The 26,776-nt window shown below is 38.7% G+C and overlaps 1 protein-coding gene across 2 annotated transcripts; it reads right to left on the minus strand.

The window, feature by feature from the left end:
* Positions 1 to 773: 773 nt before the first annotated feature.
* LOC122436633 (vascular cell adhesion protein 1-like) lies at positions 774 to 23,825 on the minus strand. 2 transcript variants are annotated; one of them, XM_043460517.1, is made up of 9 exons: positions 23,621 to 23,820; positions 22,803 to 23,081; positions 20,059 to 20,379; positions 18,310 to 18,576; positions 16,123 to 16,398; positions 13,745 to 14,065; positions 12,413 to 12,679; positions 8,547 to 8,813; positions 774 to 1,688 (listed from the first exon to the last, which is right to left on the minus strand). In XM_043460517.1, the coding sequence occupies exons 1-9, from the start codon at positions 23,682 to 23,684 to the stop codon at positions 1,543 to 1,545; spliced, it is 2,208 nt and encodes a 735-aa protein (XP_043316452.1). In that variant the 5' UTR covers positions 23,685 to 23,820; the 3' UTR covers positions 774 to 1,542. The 2 variants fall into 2 exon arrangements, with proteins under 2 accessions (XP_043316452.1, XP_043316453.1); XM_043460518.1 differs by lacking the exon at positions 8,547 to 8,813 and having other exon boundaries at positions 23,621 to 23,825.
* Between the last annotated feature and the right edge of the window lie 2,951 nt (positions 23,826 to 26,776).

Here is a 26,776-nt window from a genome sequence, read left to right on the forward strand (position 1 = left end):
AAATTCAAAAGCTGGCAAACAAAACAATGTTCTACTTAGGGTTACCTATATAGGTATAAGGACTTCCCAATGGCTTAGCAGATAAAGGATCTTCCTACGAATGAGGAAACACAGGAGATGCAGGTTCGATCCCTGGGTCAGGGTGATCCCCTGGAGGAGGAATGGTAACCCCCTCTTGCATTCTTGCCTGGAGATCCCGTGGACAGAGGAGCCTGGTAGGTGGGCTACAGTCCATGGGGTCACAGAGTTGGGCATGACTGAGTGAGTAAGCATGCATATAGGTATAAAATTTGGGGATTTTATACCCCAAGAAAGGGAAAGGTTAATGTACAATCCAAGATATTGTTGAATCCTCAGTAACAGAGCTACAATCAGTGAGTGGCATCTAAAAAGATTTGAAGAACAATAATGTTCTATCTCTTCACTTTAATGGTACATATGGGTGTTCACTTGCTGCCCTTTAACGTGTCCATGTTCATCTGTATTCACTCTTTCTGTGCATACTATATTTTAAAATTTATTTTAAAATTGCAGATTCCAAGGCTACAAAACAGATATTTCAATTCAATAAGTCAGGATGGCCCCAAGATAAGTAAATATTTGTAAAGTTTCCATGGTGATTCTGATAAAAGTAATATGAGGACCACACTTCAAGTATCTGCTTATTATCACCATGGGTTTGAACACTTCGGTCTTGGGACTGATATTACAAAAAGAGTTACAACATGATTAAAGGAGGCAACTTGTAATAAATAAACACACAACTCTTTCAATTCCAGAAATCATTGCTTTACTATACAAATAAAAAGCCCTAAATATTTACAAACGAAAATCAAAAGAAGTTGCATTTTTAGACCACTTGGGAAAGTCACACAAGAGTCTGACAAACAAACAACATCAAAAAACATCTCCGTACCGTGTCAGTACCACCCAGAGAAATCCAGTTAACCATTAAATCATAGGTTGAAGTGTTTAGTACCTGAAAGTCAACCCAGTGCCCCCTTGGTCTGTCATTTGCCTATAACAATATAAAACCCTGGCATCTTTCCACAACATGAAATTGTTGCCCATGAACTTTATAGGAATAAAATTTTGTTACAGGAAATAAAATATTAAAAAGATGACATAGGTCAGCTGCCAGTTGATGTGAAGATGCATTAAGTTATAACAATCAGTTCAAGCAACATTTTAATAATTTTAGATATATTGACTCTAGTGTGCTGATATTCCAAGCAACCTTGCTACGGCATAGTTTTACATATATACAAATCATATTATTGTATATACACATCAAGAAATTACTCCAGTCACCTCAATGGTAGTGCCTAGGTTTTAAGCAGAAATTTTCCTTTGGCTTCTTGCTCACAGTGAGAGCCATATGCAGCCTTTTCTTTCCAAGTGTTCACTGCATTCAAGGAAGCCTGAACTCCCAGTTTCTGTTTTCCTCATGGAATGATGAGCAGTACTGAGCATCTGAACTGATAGTGTCTTTGGTAGAGCATTTCACGCAGTAGCTACACTTTACAAGCATTAGCACACTTTCTATGCTTCTACAAGACTGTACGACCCTGTCATGTTAGCTCTTCTAGCAAAGTAAATAATCATTCCAATGGCAGGTATTATTAAGGAGGATGCACAATAGAGTACCAAAAGTCCAGGAGAAAAATAGTCCTTGTAACTTTCTCTTCCTGGAAAATAACAAAATAGATGCAATTAATGTCTGGTACAAAAAGAAATTGTTTAATAATAAAAGTCACATGTTTTATTTTAATAGTACCATTAGTTCTCCAAAGAAAAGTGAATCAAAGTGGTGATATGAATCAACAGGACTCAAAATGCACATTTCTTTGAATTAATCAGATAATCAGTTAGCAGTTGCTATGGTCATGACGAGTCTAAAGATGTTGTTGGCTTCCGCAAACTTGGATTCAAATACTGATGCTGGTTCAGTAACAGGATGGAAGGAAGGGTGCAAATTTTTAGGGTTCATTTAGAAGAGTAAGAACTGGAGAAGAGTGTTTGCCTTGGGAAATATAAGTATATACTAAAGAACTAGAACGCTGATCATTATGAACTAAAATAACTAACTGTTTCTCCAAGAAAAGTATTTTAACACCTACCATGACACCATTATAGTCAAACGTCACCTGTAAGATATTAAGAGAAAGAATTCTTGCTGATGGTTTTTTTAGAACTATGTAGAAAATTTCATATTTTGTATCTCTGATGTAGGGCACCTTAACATACATTATTCCTCTTCAGCAATTATATCATTTCATGATAATATGAAGTTCTTTGGATAGTATTGTATTTTAGCTTGAGAACCCCATGAAGAGTATGAAAAGGCAAAAAGATAGGACACTGAAAAAGAACTCCCCAGGTTGGTAGGTGCCCAGTATGCTACAGGAGATCAGTGGAGAAATAACTCCAGAAAGAATGAAGAGATGGAGCCAAAGCAAAAACAACATCTAGTTGTGGATGTGACTGGTGATGGAAGTAAAGTCCAATGCTGTAAAGAATAATATTTCATAGGAACATAGAATATTAGGTCCATGAATCAAGGTAAATTATAAGTGGTCAAACAGGAGATGGCAAGAGTGAACATCAACATTTTAGGAATCAGTGAACTAAAATGGACTGGAATGGATGAACTTAACTCAGATGACCATTATATCTACTACTCTAGGCAAGAATCCCTTAGAAGAAATGGGGTAGCCCTCATAGTCAACAAAAGAGTCTGAAATGCAGTACTTGGAGGCAATCTCAAAAACCGACAGAATGATCTCTGTTCATTTCCAAGGGAAACCATTCAGTATCACAGTAGTCCAAGTCGATGCCCCAACCAGTAAAGCTGAAGAAGCTGAAGTTGAATAGTTCTATGAAGACCTACAAGACCTTCTAGAACTAACACCCAAAAAAGATGTCCTTTTCATTATAGGGGACTGGAATGCAAAAAGTAGGAGGTCAAGAGATACATGGAGTAACAGGCAAATTTGGCCTTGGAGTAAGGAATGAAGCAGGGCAAAGGCTAATAAAGTTCTGCCAAAGGAACACACTGGTCATAGCAAACACCCTCTTCCAACAACACAAGAGAAGACTCTACACATGGACATCACCAGATGGTCAATACCAAAATCAGGTTGATTATATTCTTTGCAGCCAAAGATGGAGAAGCTCTATACAGTCAGCAAAAACAAGACCGGGAGCTGACTGTGGCTCAGATCATGAACTGCTTATTGCCAAATTCAGACTTAAATTGCAGAAAGTAGGGAAAACCACTAGACCATTCAGGTATGACCTAAATCAAATCCCTTATGATTATACAGTGGAAGTGAGAAATAGATTCAAGGGATTAGATCTGATAGATCAAGTGCCTGAAGAACTATGGACAGAGGTTCATGACTTTGTACAGGAGGCAGGGATCAAGACCATTCTCAAGAAAAAGAAATGCAAAGAGGCAAAATAGTTGTCTGAGGAGGCCTTACAAATAGCTGAGAAAAGAAGAGAAGCTAAAGGCAAAGGAGAAAAGGAAAGATATACCCATTTGGATGCAGAGTTCCAAAGAATAGCAAGGAGAGATAAAAAAGCCTTCCTCAGTGATCATTGCAAAGAAATAGAGGAAAACAACAGAATGGGAAAGACTAGAGATCTCTTCAAGAAAATCAGAAATACCAGGGATTATTTCATGCAAAGATGGGCTCGATAAAGGACAGAAATGGTATGGACTGAACAGAAGCAGAAGATATTAAGAAGAGGTGGCAAGAATACAAATAAGAACTGCACAAAAAGATCTTCATGATCCAGATAATCATGACAGTATGATCACTCACCTAGAGCCAGACATCAAGTGGGCCTTAGGAAGCATCACTAAGAACAAAGCTAGTGGAAGTGAGGGAATTCCAGTTGAGCTCTTTCAAATCCTAAAAGATGATGCTGTGAAAGTGCTGCATTCAATATGCCAGCAAATTTAGAAAACTCAGCAGTGGCCACAGGACTGGAAAAGGTCAGTTTTCATTCCAATTCCAAAGAAAGGCAATGTCAAAGAATGCTCAAACTACTGCACACTTGGACTCATCACACGCTAACAAAGCAATGCTCAAAGTTTTCCAATCCAGGCTTCAACATATATGAACTGTGAACTTCCAGATATTCAAGCTGGGTTTAGAAAAGGCATAGGAAACAGAGATCAAATTGCCAACATCCGCTGGATTATTGAAAAAGCAAGAGAGTTCCAGAAAAACATCTACTTCTGCTTTATTGACTATGCCAAAGCCTTTGACTGTGTGGATTGCAACAAACTATGGAAAATTCTGAAAGAGATGGGAATACCAGACCACCTGACCTGCCTCTTGAGAAATTTGTATGTAGGTCAAGAAGCAACAGTCAGAACTGGACCTGGAACAACAAACTGGTTCAAAATCAGGAAAGGAGTATGTCAAGGCTGTATATTGTCACCCTGCTCATTTAACTTATATGCAAAGTACATCATGCGAAATGCTGGGCTGGATGAAGCACAAGCTGCTGCAATCATGATTGGTGGGAGAAATATCAATAACCTCAGACACGCATATGACACCACCCTTATGGTGGAAAGCAAAGAAGAACTAAAGAGCTTCTTGATGAAAGTGAAAGAGGAGAGTGAAAAAGTTGGCTTAAAACTCAACATTCAGGAAGCTAAGATCATGGCATCTGGTCCCATCGCTTCATGGAAAATAGTTGGGGAAACAGTGGCAGACTTTATTTTTTTAGGCTCCAAAATCACTGCAGATGGTGATTGAAGCCATGAAATTAAAAGACACTTGCTCCTTGGAAGAAAAGTTATGACCAACCTAGACAGCAAATTAAAAAACAGAGGCATTACTTTGCCAACAAAGGTCCACATGGTCAAAGCTATGGTTTTCCCAGTGGTCAGGTATGGATGTGAGAGTTGGACTATAAAGAAAGCTGAGCATCAAAGAATTGATGCTTTTGAACTGTGGTGTTGGAGAAGACTCTTGAGAGTCCCTTGGCTAGATCCAACCAGTCCATCCTAAATGAGATCAGTCCTGGGTGTTCATTGGAAGAACTGATGTTGAAGCTGAAACTCCAATACTTTGACCACCTGATGTGGAGAGCTGACTCATTGGGAAAGACTCCGATGCTAGGAAAGATTGAAGGCAGGAAGAGAAGGGGATGACAGAAAATAAGATCGTTGGATGGCATCACCGCCTCAAAGGACATGAGTTTGAGTAAGCTCCGGGAGTTGGTGATAGACAGGGAAGCCTGGTGTGCTACAGTCTATAGGGTTACAAAGAGTAGGACACGATTGAGCAACTGAACTGAACTGATCTGATATTTTAGCTTAAGTGTTACTTAAACAGAGAGGCATCCTCTGACCTGCATTTCCTCCAGCCTAAATTAGGAAACTTAATATAATTTTTTTCCCTAATATACTTTTATAACCACTACATTTTCCCTCCATAGTTCTCATTACAGCTTATAGTTAAACGTTTCTTTGATTATCTGTTAATTTTGGTTTCCTCCTTCAGACTGTGAATTACATGAGGAAACAACCTAGTTTCTTTTTGATCCATCACTGTATAGCCAGTAACTGGCTCACTGCTTGGAGTAGCTTGCACCCAGTAAATTTTTTTTTTCCAATAAATATTTTTTGAATAGTAATAAATATTTTTCTTTCTACATCCTATCATTTTGTCATTTAGTTATAAATTGAGTACATAAAGTAATAGTATCCCAAAACTTGAAATTTAGTACTCTTTCTACTCTACCAAAAATCATCTGACAGCTACAGTATTATTTAACACTTTAACCTTATAAGAACATCTGAAGAAGACATCATGGTATTTACTGGAGAATCATCTCTATTTACATTTATATTTGCATAGCACAGTATGACCTCACAAATACTACGTTTTTTCAGTCCTGGAAAAAATGAGTGATTTGGCCTTGGAAGTCATTACTTTACTTCTAGGGGTTTCTAATCACTGGAGGTCAACCAAGAAGAAAAGAATCATTAGATGAAGGGAAGCCCATTTTTGAATTATTGAAGTAAAAAATATATCACCACAAATATAATGATAACTGTCTTATTTTTCTACTTTCCCTTGCTAGAGTAGAACTAGTCAGAGTATGAGTCCTAATTTAATGGGATATTCATTATCAAAATTATAGTTAGGCATCAATATTGATGACATGGTAAGTAATGGTATTGTTAGGGGAAGCACACTGATTGAACCCGCCCACCCTGGCCAGGCACCATAGTAACCATTTGCATGAGTTGTTTTATGACAGGAGATCCTGATAAGGAATACGGAACTAATAAGCCACCACCAATGGGAAGAGTTCTGGAAAGGTCAAAAGGAGACACTGCCTCTCCGTCCACTTCCCAGAATCCCTCTCACTAGCATCCATCTTGGCTGAGCGATGCGTGTGCCACCAGGAAAGACTCTGAATTAGAATGATTGGCCAAAGACCACCGGGAAACTAATCCCATCACCATAAATCCCAAGACTGCGAGCCACGCGGCAGAGCAGTTCTCCTGGGTTCCCTTACCTACTGCTCTCCGCCCGGGTGCCCTTCCCAATAAAATCTCTTGCTTTGTCAGCATGTGTCTCCTCGGACAATTCATTTCCGAGTGTTAGACAAGAGCCCAGTTTCAGGCCCTGGAAGGGGTCTCCCTTCCTGCAACAGTATTTTTGATCCTATTGTTTTCTTTTCAATTTAATAAATAGTGTATTGTCTTCTCCCTTTGGTTTCCCCCTCAAGCATCTATGGTAAAATTTTGCCAATGAGTTGGTTACCAGGGCAACCTTCAAATACAATTTTCTATTAGCTGTAACACTGAAATTCTTAAAGACTTCCAACCATTTCTATCATTGGACTACATTTGAGCAAATGTATTTTTAAAACAAAACAAACAAAAAATAGTTTAAAATATCAGCTAAATGCAAAGGTTGACTAGATAAAAATTTCCAGGAAAATGACAAATTTTTGTTTCCGTTCATTTATAGTTCTTTGAAACCATAATTAGTTTGGGGGTTCTAGCTGAGTGCCTATAATATACTTCAATTGTTCATTTAAGTAATGAGTGAAAAAATAGCAAATAAATAAATTTACTAACTTAATAAAGCAATTAGAAAAGACAGCAATGTGTGAGAAAGAGTTAAAAAGTGGAGAAGAAGCTTTGCTATGTCTTTAAAAGAGAAACATTAAGCACAGAAAAAATTATAAAAATGTTAGGAGTGCAAGTTTCTGGAACCAGGCTTAATTAAAGGTGGTCTGGAGCCAAGAGGGATTAAATAGGAATAGGTGAATTTCAATGTACTCATAATGGAGATCTCAATCTCTCCAGAAATGTCCCCAACCTCATTGGAAGCACTGATTACATACACCCCTGTATCATTTTGAGTGACATGATACAAGGTAAATGTCCCATTCTTTGAACACATAGTAACTTCATTGGCCAGATCAACTCTTTTCAGAATGATCACTGCATGTGGATGACTAAAAGTTTTACATGTAATAGTGATATTTTCCCCTTCTTTAACATTTCTAGATGGATATATTGATATTGTTTCAAGGAGGTACTGTGAAGACAGAAAACCTATGGTAAAGCATGAAATCTTGAGAGATTTGGCCAGATGAGTAAAATTTTAAGTCATTTTCTGACCCAGGTGTAAATTTTGTTTACATTGATAAGTAGTTGCTATATCTGGGAGCTCAGTGCCAGAGGCTCTTAATAGTTGGTATTTGTTTACAATCATGTTTATTTCAAGTTTGGCTTCCAGTACACAAAGGGGGCTCGTTAGCACTCAAGGAGTGGAAGATTGAGTAGTAAAAGCTGACAGATTCTATTCCCACTGATAAGATCAACATATCATACAGTGTGTTCACAGTAGGATTAGCAGGGTTAGAAGATCAAGAGGCCCCTGAAATTCCTCTGCTGAGGCCATTGCCGCCTCCCTTCCTTTTTCCATTAGAATACAGCAGGATGAATAAGGATCTTGGATATCTAAGGAAGCAGTTCTGCAGTCTAGAGACTCGTTATGCTGTTCAACATTAAGATCACTATTCTCAATTATTATCCTGTAAAGAGTCAATCCCAGAAAATATGCAGTCACTTTGTGTTCAGAGAGTGGCCCTCTCTTCAGGTAGGAAGGAAAAGGGCCTGGATAGAAACTTGCTTTTTCCATGAACCAATTCTACTTCTTCGTTTCCTAATAACTCCCAAGGAAAGGTTTTGAAAATGGATTTAAACACGTAAGAAATGCAAGACCTCAGAGACAAATGATGAATTGTCAACGTCTCAAAAAGCAAATGGGAATTCTACACTGACTTATGATAAAAAGTCAACATCCTGGCTAAACTCCTTTAGGACAGAGCACCTGTACATGATTATTTTAGGAAACACTAAGAAATAACCTAAGTCAACATGGAATTCAGTTCCATTTTGCCAACTCATTCATCTAACCCTTGAAATTTTTTACAATCCACCAAGCTTGTTATAAAAATAACAAGAAACAAAAATAACAAAGAAATAAACTAACCTTTAACATCAAGTGTTAGGCTTCTTAGCTGTGAGCCAACTTCATTTTTGGATTCACATTGGTATACTCCCGCATCCTCTAACTGAGCCCTGTGAATGGTATATGCACCATCTGTAGACTGTAGCACTGTGTAGCCAGTCTCTGCTTTTTTCTTCAGAATTATCAAAGTTGGGGGAACATTTCCACATGTACAGGAGATAATGACAGTGTCTCCTTCCTTGACACTCTCAGAGGGAAAAGCTGTAAGTTGTATATCTTTTGGAGCAACTGTGGAAAGAATTTAAAGATACCTCTGATTGACTGACATTCAATCGTCATTGAACAGACAGAGGAGACCAGTGGGCTACAGTTCACAGGATCGCAAGAGTCGTCCATGACTTAGCAACTAAACCACCACTGATTGAATGAAATATAAACAAATTCCATATTAATTTAATGACAGTAGTAATAGCTGTCAAGATAGTACTTGTGCTTACTGTTTGCATTAACTATTTATAGAGGCAATTAGAAAGGTCAAGCATTTATTGGATTCTTGTAAAATGATCGTGTTTTAATGAAAGAAGACATCTTATGTTTCTCTCATGCTCCTAAATACAAGGGTCCCCAACCACCAGGCCATGGGTCTGTGGCCTGCTGAGAACCCAGTCACACAGCAGGAGGTGAACAAATAGTTATCAAGCTTCTTCTGTATTTACAGACCCTACCCATTGCTCAAGAAGTGAGGTGACAAGAATACACGGAAGAATTATACAAAAAACCCAGATAACCACAATGATGTGATCATTCACCTAGAGCCAGACATCTTAGAGTTCAAAGTCAAGTGGGCCTTAGGAAGCATCACTATGAACAAAGCTAGTGGAGGTGATGGAATTCCAGTTGGGCTATTTCAAATCCTAAAAGATGATGCTATGAAACTGCTGCATTCAATATGCCAGCAAGTTTAGAAAACTCAGCAGTGGCCACAGGACTGTAAAAGGTCAGTTTTCACTCCAGTCCCAAAGAAAGGCAATGCCAAAGAATGCTCAAAGGATTGCCCAATTGCACTCATTTCATAGGCTAGCAAAGTAATGCTCAAAATTCTCCAAGACGGGCTTCAACGTACGTGAACCGTGAACTTCCAGATGTTCAAGCTGGATTTAGAAAAGGCAGAGGAACCAGAGATCCAACTGCCAACATCCGTTGGATCATAGAAAAAGAAAGAGAATTCCAGAAAAACATCTACTTCTGCTTTTTGACAATGCTAAAGTCTTTGACTGTGTGGATCACAACAAGCTATGGAAAATTCTTAAAGAGATGGGAATACCAGACCATCTTACCTGCCTCTTGAGAAACCTGAAGCAGCAGTTAGAACTGGATATGGAACAACAGACTGGTTCCATATCAGGAAAAGAGGACTTCAAGCAGGTTATATTGTCACCCTGCTTATTTAACTTATATACAGAATACATCATGCAAAATGCCAGACTAAATGAAGCACAAGCTGGAATAAGATTGCCGGGAGAAATATCAATAATCTCATATGCAAATAACACCACTCTTATGGTAGAAAGTGAAGAACTAAAGAGCCACTTGATGAAGGTGAAAGAGTAGGGTGAAAAGCTGGCTTAAAACTCAATATTCAAAAATGAAGATTGTGGCACCCGGTCCCACCACTTCATGGCAAATAGATGGGGAAACAATGGAAACAGTGACAGACTTTATTTTCGGGGTTCCAAAATCACTGCAGATGGTGACTGCAGCCATGAAGTTAAAAGACACTCCTTGGAAGGAAAGCTATGACCAAACTAGACAGCATATTAAAAGCAGAGATGTTACTTTGCCAACAAAGGTCCATATATATAGTCAAAGCTATGGTTTTCCAGTAGTCATGTATGGATATGAGAGTTGGACTATAAAGAAAGCTGAACGCTGAAGAATTGATGCTTTTGAACTATGGTGTTGGAGAAGACTCTTGAAAGTCCCTTGGACTGCAAGGAGATCCAACCAGTCCATCCTAAAGGATATCAGTCCTGAATATTCATTGGAAGGACTGATGCTGAAGCTGAAGCTCCAATACTTTGGTCTCGTGATGCAAAGAGCCAACTCATTAGAAAAGGCCCTGATGCTGGGAAAGATTGAAGGCAGGAGGAGAAGGGGAGGACAGAGGAAGAGATGGTTGGATGGCATCACTGACTCAATGGACATGAGCTTGAGCAAGCTCAAGGACAGGGAAGCCTGGCGTGCTGCAGTCCATTGGGTCACAGAGTCGAACATGACTGTGAGACTGAACAACAACCCATTGCTTGAATTACCGCCTGAGCTCCACCTCCTGTCAGATCAGGGGTGACATTAGATTCTCACAGAAGAATGAACCCTACTACACTTGAATCTCCCCAAAACCAGCCCCCTCTCCCATCCATGGAAACATTGTGTTCCATGAAATCAGTCCCTGGTGCCAAAAGGGTTGGGAACTGCTGCCTTAATGTAATTCTTACCCAGCTTAGCCAACAAATAGCTGTTTTAAAACAGTCATAGATTTCAAATCTGAAAAATAATTTTTTTTTGTCACACAGTTGTGCAGATATTTCTTTAAGTGTAAAAGCCTTTGCAGGATTCTGAGTTTTGAGCTAGATCATTCCAGATCAAAAAGTTAAGCTCTGCAGTGATGGCTCTTACAATCCTTAACACCAGTTGTTATCCTGAGCTAAGTGCCTGACATACAACACTTCTGTTAATATGCAACCTGTGGAGGGAGGTAACACATCACTGTTTTGTGAGGTTCCCATTAAGATTATCTGTTTTGCAACTTGATACTCTGTCTTCAACCAAAACTACAGTCTAAGGGCCTTCTTCAAGGCAGTGAATTGCTCCTCCAAGTTTCTTCCTTTCCTTTAAAATACAAATTATTATTATAATGGTAACAAGACAGTCACTAACACCTTAGTGGAAATAATACCAAGGGATAAGAAAGGAACTGACAGCCTTAGTGAAGAAGAGGACCTCAAACCCCAAAAGGGAAGGTATGAGGGAAATCCAAATTGACTACTTCGTGACTTTGCCCAAAACTGCCTAGAGCTTCAACCTGTCAACTAGAAATTATTTTGTCCTCAGTTTTGCTTCTCCATCCTGGAAAGAATGGGTCTGGATCACCTAACTTAATCCATCCTGGTAATTTGATGCCATTTTATTGACGAACCAGAGGGCAAGGTAAGTGCTACTCAATCTCTGAATTTATAAAAGATTTAAGAGCCTTCTTAGGCTTCTAAGCAAACCCTAGCAGTCAGTTTATGAGATTACCATGAGGAATTTATCCAGTCAGATAAGGTGATCTGTATGCTAGGTGCTAAGTTGTTTCAGTCATGTCCAACTCTTTGCGACCCTATGGAACATAGCTTGCTTTGCTCTTCTGTCCATGGGATTCTCCAGACAAGAACACTGGAGTGGGTTGCCGTGCCCTCCTCCAGGGGATCTTCCAGATCCAGGGATCCAACCCACGTCTCTTACATTTAACCCACATTGTCAGGCAGGTTCTTTACCACTAGAGCCACCTGGGCCCTAAGTAATTCCAAAATATGTATATACATCTGTCTATCCTTTTTTTCAACACCATAATCAATGCCTCGAAAGTATAACTGGAACTTTTGGCACAGTTCCTGGAGATAGCCTTCCACTTGAGGTTGAAAGAATTTTAGGATAAGTGACTTGGAATGGTTCATGGGGATAACTCTTCCAGGAGCTTTCTATGCAGAGGAAATATCATGAGCTCTTCAAAAGGCTCACTACTTTTTATTTTAGAAAATCTTATTTCCAGAAGGACTTTGTTCAAAACCAGTAACACAACCAAAATAAGACTAGCACCAATAACTCATTTAATCACTTTAGCTCACCTTGGATAATTAATTCGACTTCTTTTCTGCTTCTTCCAGCCTGGTTAATGCCTTCACAGACATAAATACCAGAATCTTCCATTTTTGTAGACGTGAAGGTGAGAGTTGCATTCTCAGAAATAAGCTGTAGATCCCCATTACTTAACTGCCTGTGCCACAGGATTTTGGGAGCTGGAAGGCCATCGCTAGCACATGTCATATTCACAGAACTACCTTCCTCCAGGATGGAGGAGGGACTGACCAAAATGGTTGTATCCCTGGGAGCAACTGAAAAGGTAAAACACACTTGTTAGCTTGGCTGGTTACACCCTGCCAAAGAGTTTTACTAATGTTATAAAACTTGGCTATGAGTTTAGTGGATTAGAACAATTTGTATCTTGATAACTTTACCAAAGGAGTTTTCTGCCCCCATTTACTATAGCAGATACAGACTAATTGTTGTTGCTATTGTTTAATCCCTAAGTCATGTCTGCTTCTTTGTGAACCCATGGACTGTAGCCTTCCAGGCTCCTATGTCCGTGGGATTTCCCAGGCAAGAATACTGGAGTGGGTTGCCATTTCCTCCTCAGGGGATCTTCCCCACCCTAGGATCCAACTTGCGTCTCCTGCATCAGCTCTTTACCACTGAGCCACCAGGGAAGCCCAATACAGAATGATAGAGGAGAACATGGATGCATCATGGATATTTACTCTCTTGCTATCAAAGACTGGATGGTCAATGATATTGTGTATTGACATTTAAGGTACATTAAACATGACCACGAACCATGTAAACCACCTATGAAAAGGTGGACTCTATTTTTCTACCTCTTGAATCTAGGCTCCCCTTGTGATTAACTTTGACCAATATACCCTGGAAGAAGTAACACCGTAGGATTTCCAAGCCTAGACTGCAAGAGGCCACCTTCATTATCACTCTCTTGAAACACTGCATTCTGGTGACTAAATCTATGCTACCTTCCCTGAGAGACACCACATGGAGAAAGGAAGGTCCAGACAACCCCAGCAAAGGCCCAGATGTGTGAGTGAAGCTACCTAGGACCAACCCCCCACTGACCTTCTAACTGACTGAATGAATGTGTAAGCTCATCTAATACCATATTGAACATACTACCCATTTGACCTCTTCTCAAAGTGCCAGCTTAGAATCATAAGCAAATAAATGGTTGCTTTAAGCTCAGAGGTGTTTAAAAAAAAAAATCAATATTTTGTAGTTTCTTTTCATTTATTTTTTCACAATTGTTTCAACTATGAACCTCATGCTAACTATTACCTGGCAAACATGATAAAAAAAATCATAATCTATTGTGAATACATCACACATGTACTTACCATTAACATAAAGTGTTTGTGTACTCTGCCTTTGTTTGGGTTCAAATTCCATTTCATCAATTGATAACCGAGCCAGACAAACAAGAACATTTCCAGTATCTTCAGTGGTGGGGATGAAGGTCTTTTCCAAACTCTTGGTCTCTAGGGCTTTCTTACTTACATCTTTTGAGAAGATTTTATTCATCATAATACTCTCTCCTTTTAACAATTCAATCTCCAGCCGGTCAAAAGGATATACATTAGGAACCTTGCAGCTTACAGTGACTGGGTTTCCACTCACTAATGGACCACTCATTTCAATTTCTGGATCACTAGAGAAGGCTGCAAATATCAAGCAAAATATGAGGTTTATATGTGACACTAGAAGAAAAGCAGAGCTAATCTTTATTAAATGCAAAGGCCTCAAAATGAAGGCTTTAATTCACCTGAAATAAAATGATTACTAATAGATGCATCACAACATTAAATATAAACATTTATGATATCAAATATAAATAATGCTGGAAACAAAAAATACCTAGCACATCAAATCATCAAGAAATAAATATACTTCTCACTCTTCTCTCCTTAATGATACAGTCTTGTTGACAGCTACGGACTAGTCTTTTCAAAGGACACATCAGCTTCTACCAACTTATTTAGTAAATATATATTCTAAGCATTGTATTATTTTTTGTGATATAATAGATGATTACTGTGTGCTAGTCCCTTAATATTCATTATCTCTGCTTCAAAGCAGCCTAATCTAATGGGTGTCAACTTATTTTAAAGCCAGAAAAATGTACAGAGAATGTATTTGATAGCTAGGGAGACTTATAAAACTTATAAAGGCTAAGAGTCTGCCATTTGACAACATATCTAGTAAGTCACCCAGCTGAAATCAGAATTCTTATTTCTTTGATTTAGAGCCCAGGCTTGGTTTCACAGAGCCATGCAGTTTAGACATTTTTATTTCCAACAGCCAAATTTAGGCAGATAGCTTTAAGTGTTCCTTGGATAATACTTGTAGTTCAGAAAAAACTATAAGAGATTTAGATTCTAAATAATGTTGATAATATATCTGATAAACAAATCAATAAAAATGAGATTAGAATGGTTATGAAGAGCAAGAGCAATGCTGAATTATTTCTTTCTCCTTAAGCAAAATGTCATCAAAGTGATAGGTTCTCTAATGTTCCCACATGACTGTAGGCTTCACTGCTGGTTCTCGTTGCTGTTGGGAATATGCCTGATTCAGCAGCTCCTGGACTCTTGGTAACATAGTAAAGCAATCATATTGCTTCTTTGGAGAGATTCAGATATCTTCCTGGACATGCTCTAACTCATTTTGAACAAAATCCTGAGGGGTAACACAAGTTTGGGCAGGATTTCTGGAGGAACGTGTCCACAATTGTTCTCTTGAATTCTGCTGAATAAAAACAAGGCAGAATGTACGGGCTGTGTGCTGTGCTTAATCATTCAGTTGTGTCTGACTCTATGCAACCCCATGGACTATGTGGACCCCCAGGCTCCTCTGTTCATGACAAGAATACTGGAGTGGGTTGCCATTTCCTCCTCCAGAGAATCTTCCTGACCCAGGGATCCAACTCGCATCTCCTGCATTGTAGGCGGATTCTTTACCATCTGAATCACCAGGGAACTTTCTGATCACTTTGCACATCTTGTCCCTCATTCATTACAAGCCGAGTAACTCCAGCAATGGCAATTCATAGAGATTGAAGCTATTCAGGATTTTTGTTAAGGTGACAAGACTAGCAAGAAGAATGTAGTATACGTATGTGGTATAAATCAATACTCAAATCTAGTGCAGTCTCCTGGTGCTTCTTTTCACCTGAGCTGCTGCACTGACCGTCCCTGGTGATCATTCTAACTCCCCAGTTTTCTCCTGCTCCCCATTGCCTCATGTCTCCATCCTGCCAATCAGCTTTCAAATGTGCCTTCAAATCTGGAGGTTCGGGCCTCACCCCCAATTTGAATAACTGGGCAACAGTCATCCCACCCGATGATCTGAATGGGCACTGACACTACTCTTTACACACAACCATCTCTGTATACACCATATACATCATATTTCCACCAGAGTAGGGTAGAAAACAGGGAGTATGAAGTTTGTTCAAGTCCATGATGAGAGAGTATCCACATGACAGAAACTAAGGATTGGGGATGCTTGGTTTATACATAATATATACTTAAGATTTAGGGCAATTAAGCTGCATCAAAAACTCTGGTTTGGAGATTTAGGAACCATTCCCAATGCTAAATTCCCTTCCTAAACACAAAGATCTTGTTGGGTATCACAGATTTCCATTCTGCTTCTTCCAATGGAACTGGGAACAACAACAACAACAAAACAGTAAACAATTCTGAAAACCACTTACAGTAAGGCTTCACCTGGATTCTTTTTTCCAGTTTCTTTTGCCCACACATCACAGTGCACAGGTAGAAATGTTCGTTCTCAGGACTCACAGGGCTCAGTGTCAACGTGGACTTGGAGCCCTCGCTCCTCACCTCCCCTTTCAGAGGGCTGTCTATCTGGGTTCTCCAAGAGAAAGATGGGGAATCGCAGTCCCTGACATCACAGGTCAACACGACTGAGTCTCCAATCTGAGCAGCAATCTGGGGTCCAGGCAAGATCTCAACAGTAAAGTTTTTCTCTGGGGTGAGGGGAGAAAAGAACAAAAAAATAAAATAAAATAAAATATTTTTCTTTCACCAAAGTTTAATACACTGTATTTTTTCTGAACTCTTTTCAGTTAACATCTGTGCCAAGAATATATTACTCCTTTCCACTTTGAGACTATCAGGAAGGGAACCACATCTTTCAAGAACAAACCCACAAGACACTGTGATTCATTCATTAAACAGATTGAACAAGGATAAAAACTTGTAGATGGAGATTGGCATATTTTCCCAACAAAAATTCATTCTCCACTCAAATGTATTTATCAAATTCATATAAATGTGGAAGAACAGCTCAAAAATATGAGGTTCCAGTTTATCAGGCACTATTTAAACCACTTTACATATATTAATATTATCTCATTTAATCCACACAGCTTAATGATCTGGTATCATTACTTCTTCTCCTTGACTCTCATTTTCTGTTTCTACTTTTCCTTATTTTCCGTCCCTTCCTCCTCTCCCTCCTCCTCCCCTTTCTTCTTGAGGAAAAATGATAATTTCACCCAGCTTGCAAGCGGCAAAATTAGGACTTGGAGCCAGGTGATTTAAGATCCCAGCTTTTAACTTGAACAACTAAATCAAAACATCCTCATGTGGAAATAAAATCTAAGAAAAGTACCGAAAAAAAGCTATATGAATATGCCTTCTGATTAGAAGCAGTACCCGTAATGGACCAGTACTTAGAGCTTCTATACCAACAGAATAAAGTTGTACCATTGAAAGTCACACAGAATCACACTGAAAACAAAGTCAAAATTTAAGCTTTAAAGTGGTATGCAAGCCACCTCTTAAACTTGTTTAACACAATGTAAAAATACAATAAATTCAGGGACTGAAAACTGAAATGCTGGGTCAAACTCCTAAGTCTCATATATCTAGGAAATCTCTTTGGCTGCCAATGCTATCCCCATGGGGCACCCTGGCTGCTTTGGGATGACTACTGTCCCAGAAGAAAAGGAATTTCAAATCTTGACTCTATTCCCCCAGCGAAAGTGGGAATCCTTGAGCACCTCTCTAAGTGACAGATGAGACTCCACAGAAAACTTGCCCTTATAAATAGCCGGCTGGAGGCGGAAGAAAGAAAGCTCAGCATATACATGATCCAAAGGCACTACATTTTGAAGGGTTCTCATCTGTGCCAGAAGATTTTTTTCAGTCTGATTGGTCTAATAGGGACATTATGGTATCTTCCAAAGAATGCTTTCCTCAAATTACCATAACAAGCTGATGTGCTATCAGATTTTTGAAGAGAAATTTCATTCAGAACAATAAGCACTGTTTCTGAATTCCTTATATACTAGTGTGAGAATGGAGAATTTAAGGAGATACTTCCTGCCTGTGAACAGTCTCAGGTTGTTCTTCACAGTTGCTGCATGGGTTACCCTGTAAACTCACGGCTCCTGGAAAAGCAACTCTGAGATAGAAAAATGTGAGTGTTAGTCGTGTCTGACTCTTTCAAACTCCATGGACTATAGCCACCAGACTCCTCTGTCCATGGAATTCTCAAGGCAAGAATACTGGAGTGGATAGCCATTCTCTTTTTCAGGGGATTTTCCCAATCCAGGGATCAAACTCGGGTCTCCTGCATTGCAGGCGGATTCTTTACCATCTTGGTCACCAGGGAAGCCCTCAAGGGGCAGAAAGAAGAGGGATGAGACCATGGAAGAATGATGAGCAGTGAAAAAGAACCAAAACAGCAGAGCCATGGAAGCTCTGGCAGGAAAGATTTCCAAGAAGCAAGAGTAAGATGAGTATATAATTGTGCTAAAGTACGTAACAGTCAGATGGATCATTAATAAAACTTAATGAAGTAATTCTGACATTGAAGCTTTTTCACTATTGCTTAAATCTCAATGACAGCACCTTTTTCACATTTTGCTTACCTTGAACAATTAATTCCACCTCTTTTCTGTCTTTCCCAACAGGGTTATCTCCTTCACACACATAAATCCCAGAATCTTCTGCCCTCATAGAAATCAAAGTGAGAGTTGCATTCTCAGAAAGGAGCTGTAGATTCCCATTGTCTAATTTCTTGCTCCAGAGAATCCGGGGAGCTGGTAGACCTGCACTGGTACATGTCATTGTCACAGAGTCGCCTTCCTGCAGCCTTGTGGATGGATCCACAGATATAGCTGTGTCTTTGGGTGAGACTGAGAAGGCAGAGCACAGTATTAGTCATTGCTAAGCATCATAATGGTCCCACAGGGCTACTGTGTTTCTCTCATAGACTGTATTTACAGCTTTCTCAATTGGACATACTCTGCCAAACTAGCATAAAGAATTGCTGAGTCATAAAAATTAGTCAGTCCAGTTTCTGACTGATTTGATGGAGTTATTTTTTTTTGATGTTTGGTGTTTTCAGGTGGCCATAGATACTCAGAAATTAAGAAAAACCCTTAGAATTATGTGGTTCAACCTCCCAGGTAAGGTACAAATTCTAGCTCAGCTTCCTTGCCAAATGTTCATGCAAGTCAGCTTCAACACTTCCAGTGTACAAGGCAATCCACTGCCTTATAGTAAATATTGTCCATTTGATTTTTGGATAGCTCTGATTATTAGAACATTTTCCCTCTATTGAGCTGAAATCTTTCTCTTTGTAACTAACTTCTATACACCGGTCATAGTTCAGTCCTCTATTGCTAAAGAATAATCCAAATTTCACTTCTACATGACAGCCATTCAGATAATTATAGCTCTCATTTCCAAGTTTTATGTTCCTAGGAAAAATATCTCCTATTTCTGACTATTCTTCTCAAAACATTGATAAAATCCTTTCCATCTCATTCTGTCTCAGCTAAACACGTTGTAGAAGGCAATGCTCCTTTTAACTATGGTGTCTAGAGAAGACCAGGGCATTTTAGTCAAGAACAGAGCACAGTGAGTCACTCCTACACAACTTTGGGATTACAAGACTGCCTCAACTCCCCCAGCCATCTCCGAGAGAATGGATACAATCAAATCTCATCTCCTCTCTCCCACCCCATGCACACGTATCCAGGTATGCACACACACATACGCTCACACACAGACTAAGTGCTGCTTGTAAAACTTCTATACCTTGATATTTCAAGGCATGATATAAGAGTTTACAAAACATAATTTAAAACATTTTATCACTTGAGCCTATTATTTCCCACTACCTAATCAGATGGTGGTGATTTAGTCACCAAGTCTTTTCGACTCTTGTGACCCCTCTGGGCTATAGCCGCGGGGCTCCTCAGTCCATGGGATTTAATAGGCAAGAGTACTGGAGTGGATTGCCATTCACTTCTCCAAGGGATCTTCCCAATCCAGGGATAGAACCCTGGTCTCCGGCATTGCAGGCAGATTCTTTACTGATTGAGCCACCAGGGAAGCTCCCCAATCAGCTGGTATTATCATTATTCTCCTTTGCTAGACTGAGAAATTAAGTGACTCTAATTCACAGTTAATGGAGACAGAATTCAAGCTCAACTTTTCTCAACCCTAATTGGGTGTGCTTTTTTTTGAATTATGCAGTTGACAAGAATTATGCTCTCAGTGAATCAAAATGATATAAAAACTACAAACTTGTTTCTTCTTGACTGTAGCTGCTCGGTTTATCGCTGTGTGCATCCAAGAGTAGATTACCATAGACAGACACAAGTACTTACTGTAGACTTCCAGTTGTTTGGTAGTTTTCCTTACTTTGGGTGGAGAATCATCATCATAAATGTGTAATGTAGCTTGACAAACAAGAGCTTTCCCAATATCCTCATCAGTAGGCGAGAAGGTCACTTCCAAGCTCTTTGTTTCCTGGGCCTTTTCTTCTGAAGGCTCCAGAAAATCCTGTATTTTCATGGAACGGTTCCCTTTGAACAACTCTATCTCCAGCCTTTCAAATGGGTAAACATCAGGCACCGAGCACGTGACTGTGACTTGCTTCCCAACCTCTGGGGGGCTACTGAAATGAATCTCTGGATCCTTAGAGAAAGCTGCAAAGGTCAAAAGAGTACAAGCATGTGGATTTTTTGTTCATATTGTATAAAGTCCCTTAATGATTTAAATCAATGTAATCTGAGTCTAATATTTTTGTGAATACAATCTTAATACAGCAGAATGAATTGTTTAAATAGTTTTTCATGGTTTGGAGTGCATTCAAAATCAGAACAACCTGTTAGGGAGTTCTTTAGTTTGATCCTGCATGTACAAAGGGTTGCATGTTGCAACCTTTTGTAAAAAGAGGGAGAAGAAACTTATGTTTATTGAATATTGCTATGTGCCCATCCCTGTGCTATTCATTTAACATTGATGACTTTATTTTATACTCACAACAACCCTAAGAAATAGATACCACATTTCATAGATTATGAAAGCATAGATTTAACATATTTGCATAACTTTGCTAAGGTCACACAACTAGTAATGGTAAAGCTGGGATTTAAACTCAAGATTTTTCTCATTCTGTATTGCTACTGGGGCTTTCATTGTGTTATATCACAGTCTCTTATTTTAGTGAGGGCAGATATACTTCATTTTATTGTAAGGAACCTGAGGCTTAGAATGTCATGGCAAAGAATAATTATTGGGATAGATAGGCTAAGAAATGAAAAGAACAACTCTAAATACTTAGCCTCTGAAAATGGTGTCTCTGAAAGACATTCATCCATCGGAAAGGTATACCTGTGTGATCTTTAAGTTATGGAAGGCAGATTTGCCTCCCAAAATGTCTAACTCAACATTTACTATTCCACTTGAAATTTTTAGTACCAAGGAACACACAAGCTCAGTGAGTCATTGCTTTCTTTGCAAGGCTGCTTTCCGTTGCAAACCGCCATAATGGTAACACATTGGCTTGATTCAAGACTGTGAAATAAGAAGAATACAAAGGTCCCCACCAAGAATTTTACAATCAAATGTGGAATGGAGTCAGGACTGTTAAACATAATGAAAGACAGACACTTTTGGGGGAAAAGAGAAAAACTTCAGGCAAGATAATTAAAGCCAGAAGAAACTTCTGTTCTCTACTTAAATCTTCAACTATATGGTTCCTCCAAGGAAAGGCAAAGGAACTGGCAGATATTTGCTATATGAAGAAATAATACTTTTCATTTATCCACCCATAATTCTGTCCCTTGTATTCTGAAAGATATGCACCCATAATCCATATAGTTTGCTGTCAGGTGATACAAGAACTGGCTACTTTCCCCTGTATTTACATAAGGGGGCCTTTCAAGGAGCTCAGAAGGCTGTACAGACATAAATTCTGCATGTACAACCAGCTTAATTGAAAACAGTCAGCCAAGCACAGCTTCTTGAGAAGTATTAGCAACATATGGGATTATTGAAGAATCAGTTAAGGTTATTGGATCAAGTTGAGCTCCACTATAACAAAAGAAAAGCAACATAATTAGAAAAGATAATCAAATGATATCTTCCTGAAGAGATGACTATCAAGAATTCCAGTTTTCTGAAAGACCAGTAACCAGAATGCAAATGATATATTTCAGGTTATTTTTTCACTCATTTTGCTACCTTTCTTTTCTAGTTTAAGAATGGATTGGAATACATTTTGGTAGGCTAGTAAACAAAGGCTATTCATTCACATTCACTAGGCAAATCAAGTTCATTTTCCAAATATCCTTGAGTTTGAGCTGTTGAGCATTAAGACTTAACGGCACCAAACAAAAACAGAAATAAAACCTCCTAAACTTATCTCTGCTGAAGACAAATGAATGAAAAGTTTGCAGATATTTTTCTTCCATCTAAGGGGGAAGGTTTTGTACTGAAGCCCATTATTATTATGGATCTCCTACTTAATCTTTAAACTAATTTTAAGTGCCAAATTGCTTTAGAATAGATAAATAGAAAATCCCTGAAGTATGGAATTCATAGATTATTTGGACACATGGACAAGTAAACATGTAAGAATCCAACTGAAAAGAATTAAAAGAAATGAAAAGAAAAGAACCTTAGAGAACTTCACTTTATGGCTAAGAAAACTGAGGCCTAGAGAAGCTGAATCTTACCCCTTACCCATGGTCACCATATTCATGGCAGAGTTGGAAGCAGAGCCAAGATCTGGGTCTCTAATCTGGTGGGAAATTCAGCTGTCTTCTAGATTCTTGCTGCAGTATGTCGCCTAGCCAAGAATCTGGACGCGAATATCCTTCTTAATTTTTTTCTCTTAGAACTATCTTTCAATCATTGAAAAAACTGTCATTTTATCACTGACTCGATGAACATGCGTTTGAGCAAGCTCCAGGAGTTGGTGATGGACAGGGACGCCTGGCATGCTGCAGTCCATGCGGTCGCAAAGAGTTGGACAAGACTGAGTGACTGAACTGAACTGATTATTTTAATAAACTTATTTTAAAGCAAAATGGAGAGAAAATCAAACATTAGCTGAAGTACTCACAGTAGATCTTCACTTGGATTGCTTTCTCCAGTTTTATAGCTCCGCAAATCACTGTGCACAGGTACTGGTGTTCATTCCCGAAACTAACAGGATCCATGATCAGCATGGATGTGGTCCCCTCATTTCTCACCTTCCCGTTCAGTGGACTGTCCATCTGAGTTCTCCAAGAAAATGATGGGGACTCACAGCTTGCTGTGCTGCAAGTCAGTGAAACAGAGTGACCAATCTGAGCAAAAATTTCGGGTTCACTTGGGAATATGTCGATTTGGGAAGCTTGAGCTATGAAAGCAAAAAGAGAAAAACAAGCTTACCACTCGTTTGTTTAATATTCTACTCCTTCTTCTCTGTTCTAGTATAACACCCAAATCTGGCTGATCTCTTTCCTAAACTGCTTCTAAGTAATGCAAGGCAGCACTGGAGTCCCTGCCAAAGGAAGGTATTGAAATTATGTTCACTTAGGAGAACTTTCACTTCTGACCTTGATGCCCATTTATCAGTTGTTTTGTCACTAGCCAAGTTTGATCTCATTATCAAGTTCAGGAAGCTAAAGAGACAGACCTTCCTAGAGATAGAATCCAATTACTCAGGCAACATTGCAAAAATCCAAAAAATATCAACTTTGCTGCTCTGACTATAACAATATAATTGTCTAAATTAATAGCAATAGTCAATAGTATATTAAAAATTAGGTTAAATTAAGTTTTCCCACTCTTTAAAAATCCTTCTGCCTTTCTTTACTATCATAACAAAACTGACTGAAGCCAAAGTCAGGGCTAAAATGGAATGCTAGCATTTGGAACAAATCAAGAAGAACTTACAAACTGCAAACACCATCCAAAGTATATCTGAGGCTCCAAAGATCACAAACATCTTCCTAAACATTTTAAGTTGTTGCTCTTATGAGAAAATGATTTCAAAACGCTTCTTTCTGTCCCTCCTGAAGGTTCCTGGGAAGGGTCTTGAGCTCCTAAAACCAGTGAGGTTTGGTAAGGAATGAAATAGAAAGTCGGCTCTTTATAAAGTGTCTTGTTGCAGAGGCGGAGGGAAATCCCTTCAAGGGGAAACCTGGAGCAGAGCCAGAAAAAAAGTTTAACTGACTCCTAGCCAAGCCCAGCATTAACCCCTTCTGTTGCACTCAGTACTGAAACTGCTTTCTCCATCATAGAAAAAGAAAACACTTCCAAGTCTATAAAATTAAAACTTTTTCTCGTTTTCAGTTCCAAAAGAATATCTTGCTTGATACATAAATGCTAATGCTTGCTTCAGAGTGAGGCTTTCTGAATCCAACAGGGGAGAAAAGAGTCAGAGAAATAGTAAATTACACTCTAGTCCTTGAAGTGGCCAAACAAGCACTATGTCATGTGAACTGATTTTTCTCCATTATGAAGATATATTTACAATTCTAAAACAGAGACTACATTTTCTCATGGAAATGTAGGAAGGAAAAGGAAAAGATCCTTTCTTTTGATGTATTATTTTTAAAAAGGGAGACAGCATAGCTTCTGAGTTTTATACATTTCATTCACAAAATAGGTTTTTGGACAACAAACATCAAGTTTCTGAAATGATTTTCTTGAGTAGAGAATGAAGGAATCCTACAAAAAGAAGAGAAATAGTTTTCTTCTTTTGTTTTAGAAAAGTTACCAATTCTCAGTTCAGTCACTGGATAATTGAGAGCCTTAAATGCAAATATATGGAATTCCTCTGAAATGGTAAATCCCTTAGACTATGAGACTTAAACAGTAAAAACATGAAAAATAATTTGTTTTTCTTACATGAGAGATGAGGACAATAATTTTATGCTCTTTTTCCCCTCCAATAAAGTGACTTAAAGGATGTTTTTTAATAGCTGTTTTTGCCTTGCACACCCATACATAAGTTTTTGCAAAAGATTCCCCATCAGAAAGAAACTGGAACAACCACTTCCTTGTATTATATATGTGCAAGTCTTTCTCCTTTATCGGATCATCAATTCCTATCATGGTCCCTGACCAGTTCTTGTTCATCATTGTATCTACTTCTGCCTTCCCAATGTCTAATGCATGGTTTACACTTAGTGATTACCAAAAAAAGTCCAACTATAAATAGTTTAAATTAAAATTTGGAAAAGAAGCTCCCAAAAGGTTAGAAATAATATGTAACTATTGCATGAGAAAAAATCCTGGTTTCTAAAAAAAAAAAAAAAAATCCCAAGTTCACTGACTCCCAGGGGTGTGTACAATAAACAGCCCTGTGCCTTTTGACAGAGGAAGACCATAACTGAGATTTGGAACTAATAACTGTTCCTCATGGCTGGAGAGGTTCTGGACCTCCTCTTGGGTGCAGATGAGGCTCCCATTCAAGGATAAGGAGAGAAAAGAAGTGGAAGCAGCTAGTGACTGTAATAACATGTAAGTGTGACTTCATCTGCCAAAGAGCTAAGGATCAGAAAAGTAGCTTCAGGCAAAATTAGCTGATGAGCAGGTACTGTACAGGTTCTTTACAAGCTCATGTCATGGAAGAAGATGATAAGAACTATGTAGGTTGATGGCTTAACTCAGAAGAGATAGAAAGGGAATTATGGAATTTCAATGCAATTTTCTGGGGTGTAAAAACAAAAGTGAACAATAGGATCCCCAAAACGGGATCACCAGGAACAAGTCATAGCAAATAACTTCAGTTTCAAGCTTGAATAGGATTCCAGGCTTGGAACATTGGAGAAATATCTAATCTATTGAATTAGTTCATAGTTGTTTCAGCAAAAGTCCCTTATGGTATCTTTGAGTTGGATGCCGTTTAAGATCCTACCTGCTCCTCCCAGGTTGAGCTGACTGTGTTCTCTTCTGTGACCTCTCCACTAGAGCACACTGGCCGTGAAGCTCTTTACCTTTTAACATGTTGATTGTTCCTAAACTGACAAAACTCAGCTAATTTCATTTTCCATCATTGCATCTAGCTTCGAATAAGGTATTCATTAAAATTTACAAAATGAATGAGTTAATAGAAATTCAACTATAAGCTTAAAATATTGAGACTGGATAGACTGTTACTGTGTTCTGTGTATGAAATTGTTCAGTTCAAGATTTTCATCATTAACTTAGGAGATGTTTTTATCATTAACCATTTAGCCTCATCTGCACTGTTTTTATCATTGACATATGATTATCTAGCATTCATAATGCAAGAGAAAGATAGCTAACCTTAGAAATGACAGAATCAAGATAAGGACAATCCTAAAAGATGTAACAATTTGTCCAGATGATGGAGTGAAATTTAATGGGAATGCATTAAAGTCCTGCATAAATGTGAACATCAAAGTCTTGAGTAAAATATGGAAGAGATTTGCCTTGATAGTTATCATAGGAAGATTGTCTGATGGTTTTAGTGAATCACATGCCAACAGTGCCATGGGAAACCAAAATAGATATTGATAACCTCAAGGTGCACTCATAGCATTCAACCTTCATGTCGTCTGAGGTCATGGTCTCTAAGACCATATTGGGAGCAGAGGTGTCAGTTCAAGGTTCTAGTCCTTATGTGAGAGGCTGACAAAATAGAGGGTGTCCAGAAAAAAGTGATAAGGCTGACAAATGACTCCAAAATCCCTGGCCTGATAGGAGTTGTTGAAAGAATTGGATATTTAGTTTGGATAAGAGACACACAAAATCATGTGATAATTGAATGGCTGATGTGCAGAGGAAGGAATATACTTGCTGCTCTGTGTTATATCAAAGGCTAAGAGTAGAGCTTTTGGGTAGGTAATTGCTAGATTATTAGCTGCAGGAAGACCAGGAGTGTGTGTGTCCTATTCACCAGTAGATCCTCAGCACTTAATATAATGACCAGTAGATAGTAGTGACTAAGTAAATCAATACTGAATAAACAAACAACAGTTTGAAAGAGAGCTTGACTCGGATCTCATTAGTCCTGAATTCAAATCCACTGCTCCATCTAGGAATTGTGCAACCTTGCACAAACATAGCTAGCCTTTCTGC

The sequence above is a fragment of the Cervus canadensis genome, chromosome 2 (genome assembly GCF_019320065.1).
Source record: "Cervus canadensis isolate Bull #8, Minnesota chromosome 2, ASM1932006v1, whole genome shotgun sequence".
NCBI lineage: Eukaryota > Metazoa > Chordata > Mammalia > Artiodactyla > Cervidae > Cervus > Cervus canadensis.

Bases quoted from the DNA above. Each gene is read 5' to 3' on its own strand.
- LOC122436633 (XM_043460517.1), bottom strand. From the start codon at position 23,684: ATGTTTAGGAAGATGTTTGTGATCTTTGGAGCCTCAGATATACTTTGG. The intron at 20,380-22,802 runs GTGAGTACTTCA...TGACCTTTGCAG, and splicing joins AATCCAAGTGAAGATCTACT to CTTTCTCTAAGGATCCAGAG. The intron at 8,814-12,412 runs GTGAGCTAAAGT...TTCTTTCCACAG, and splicing joins AGTCGAATTAATTATCCAAG to TTGCTCCAAAAGATATACAA.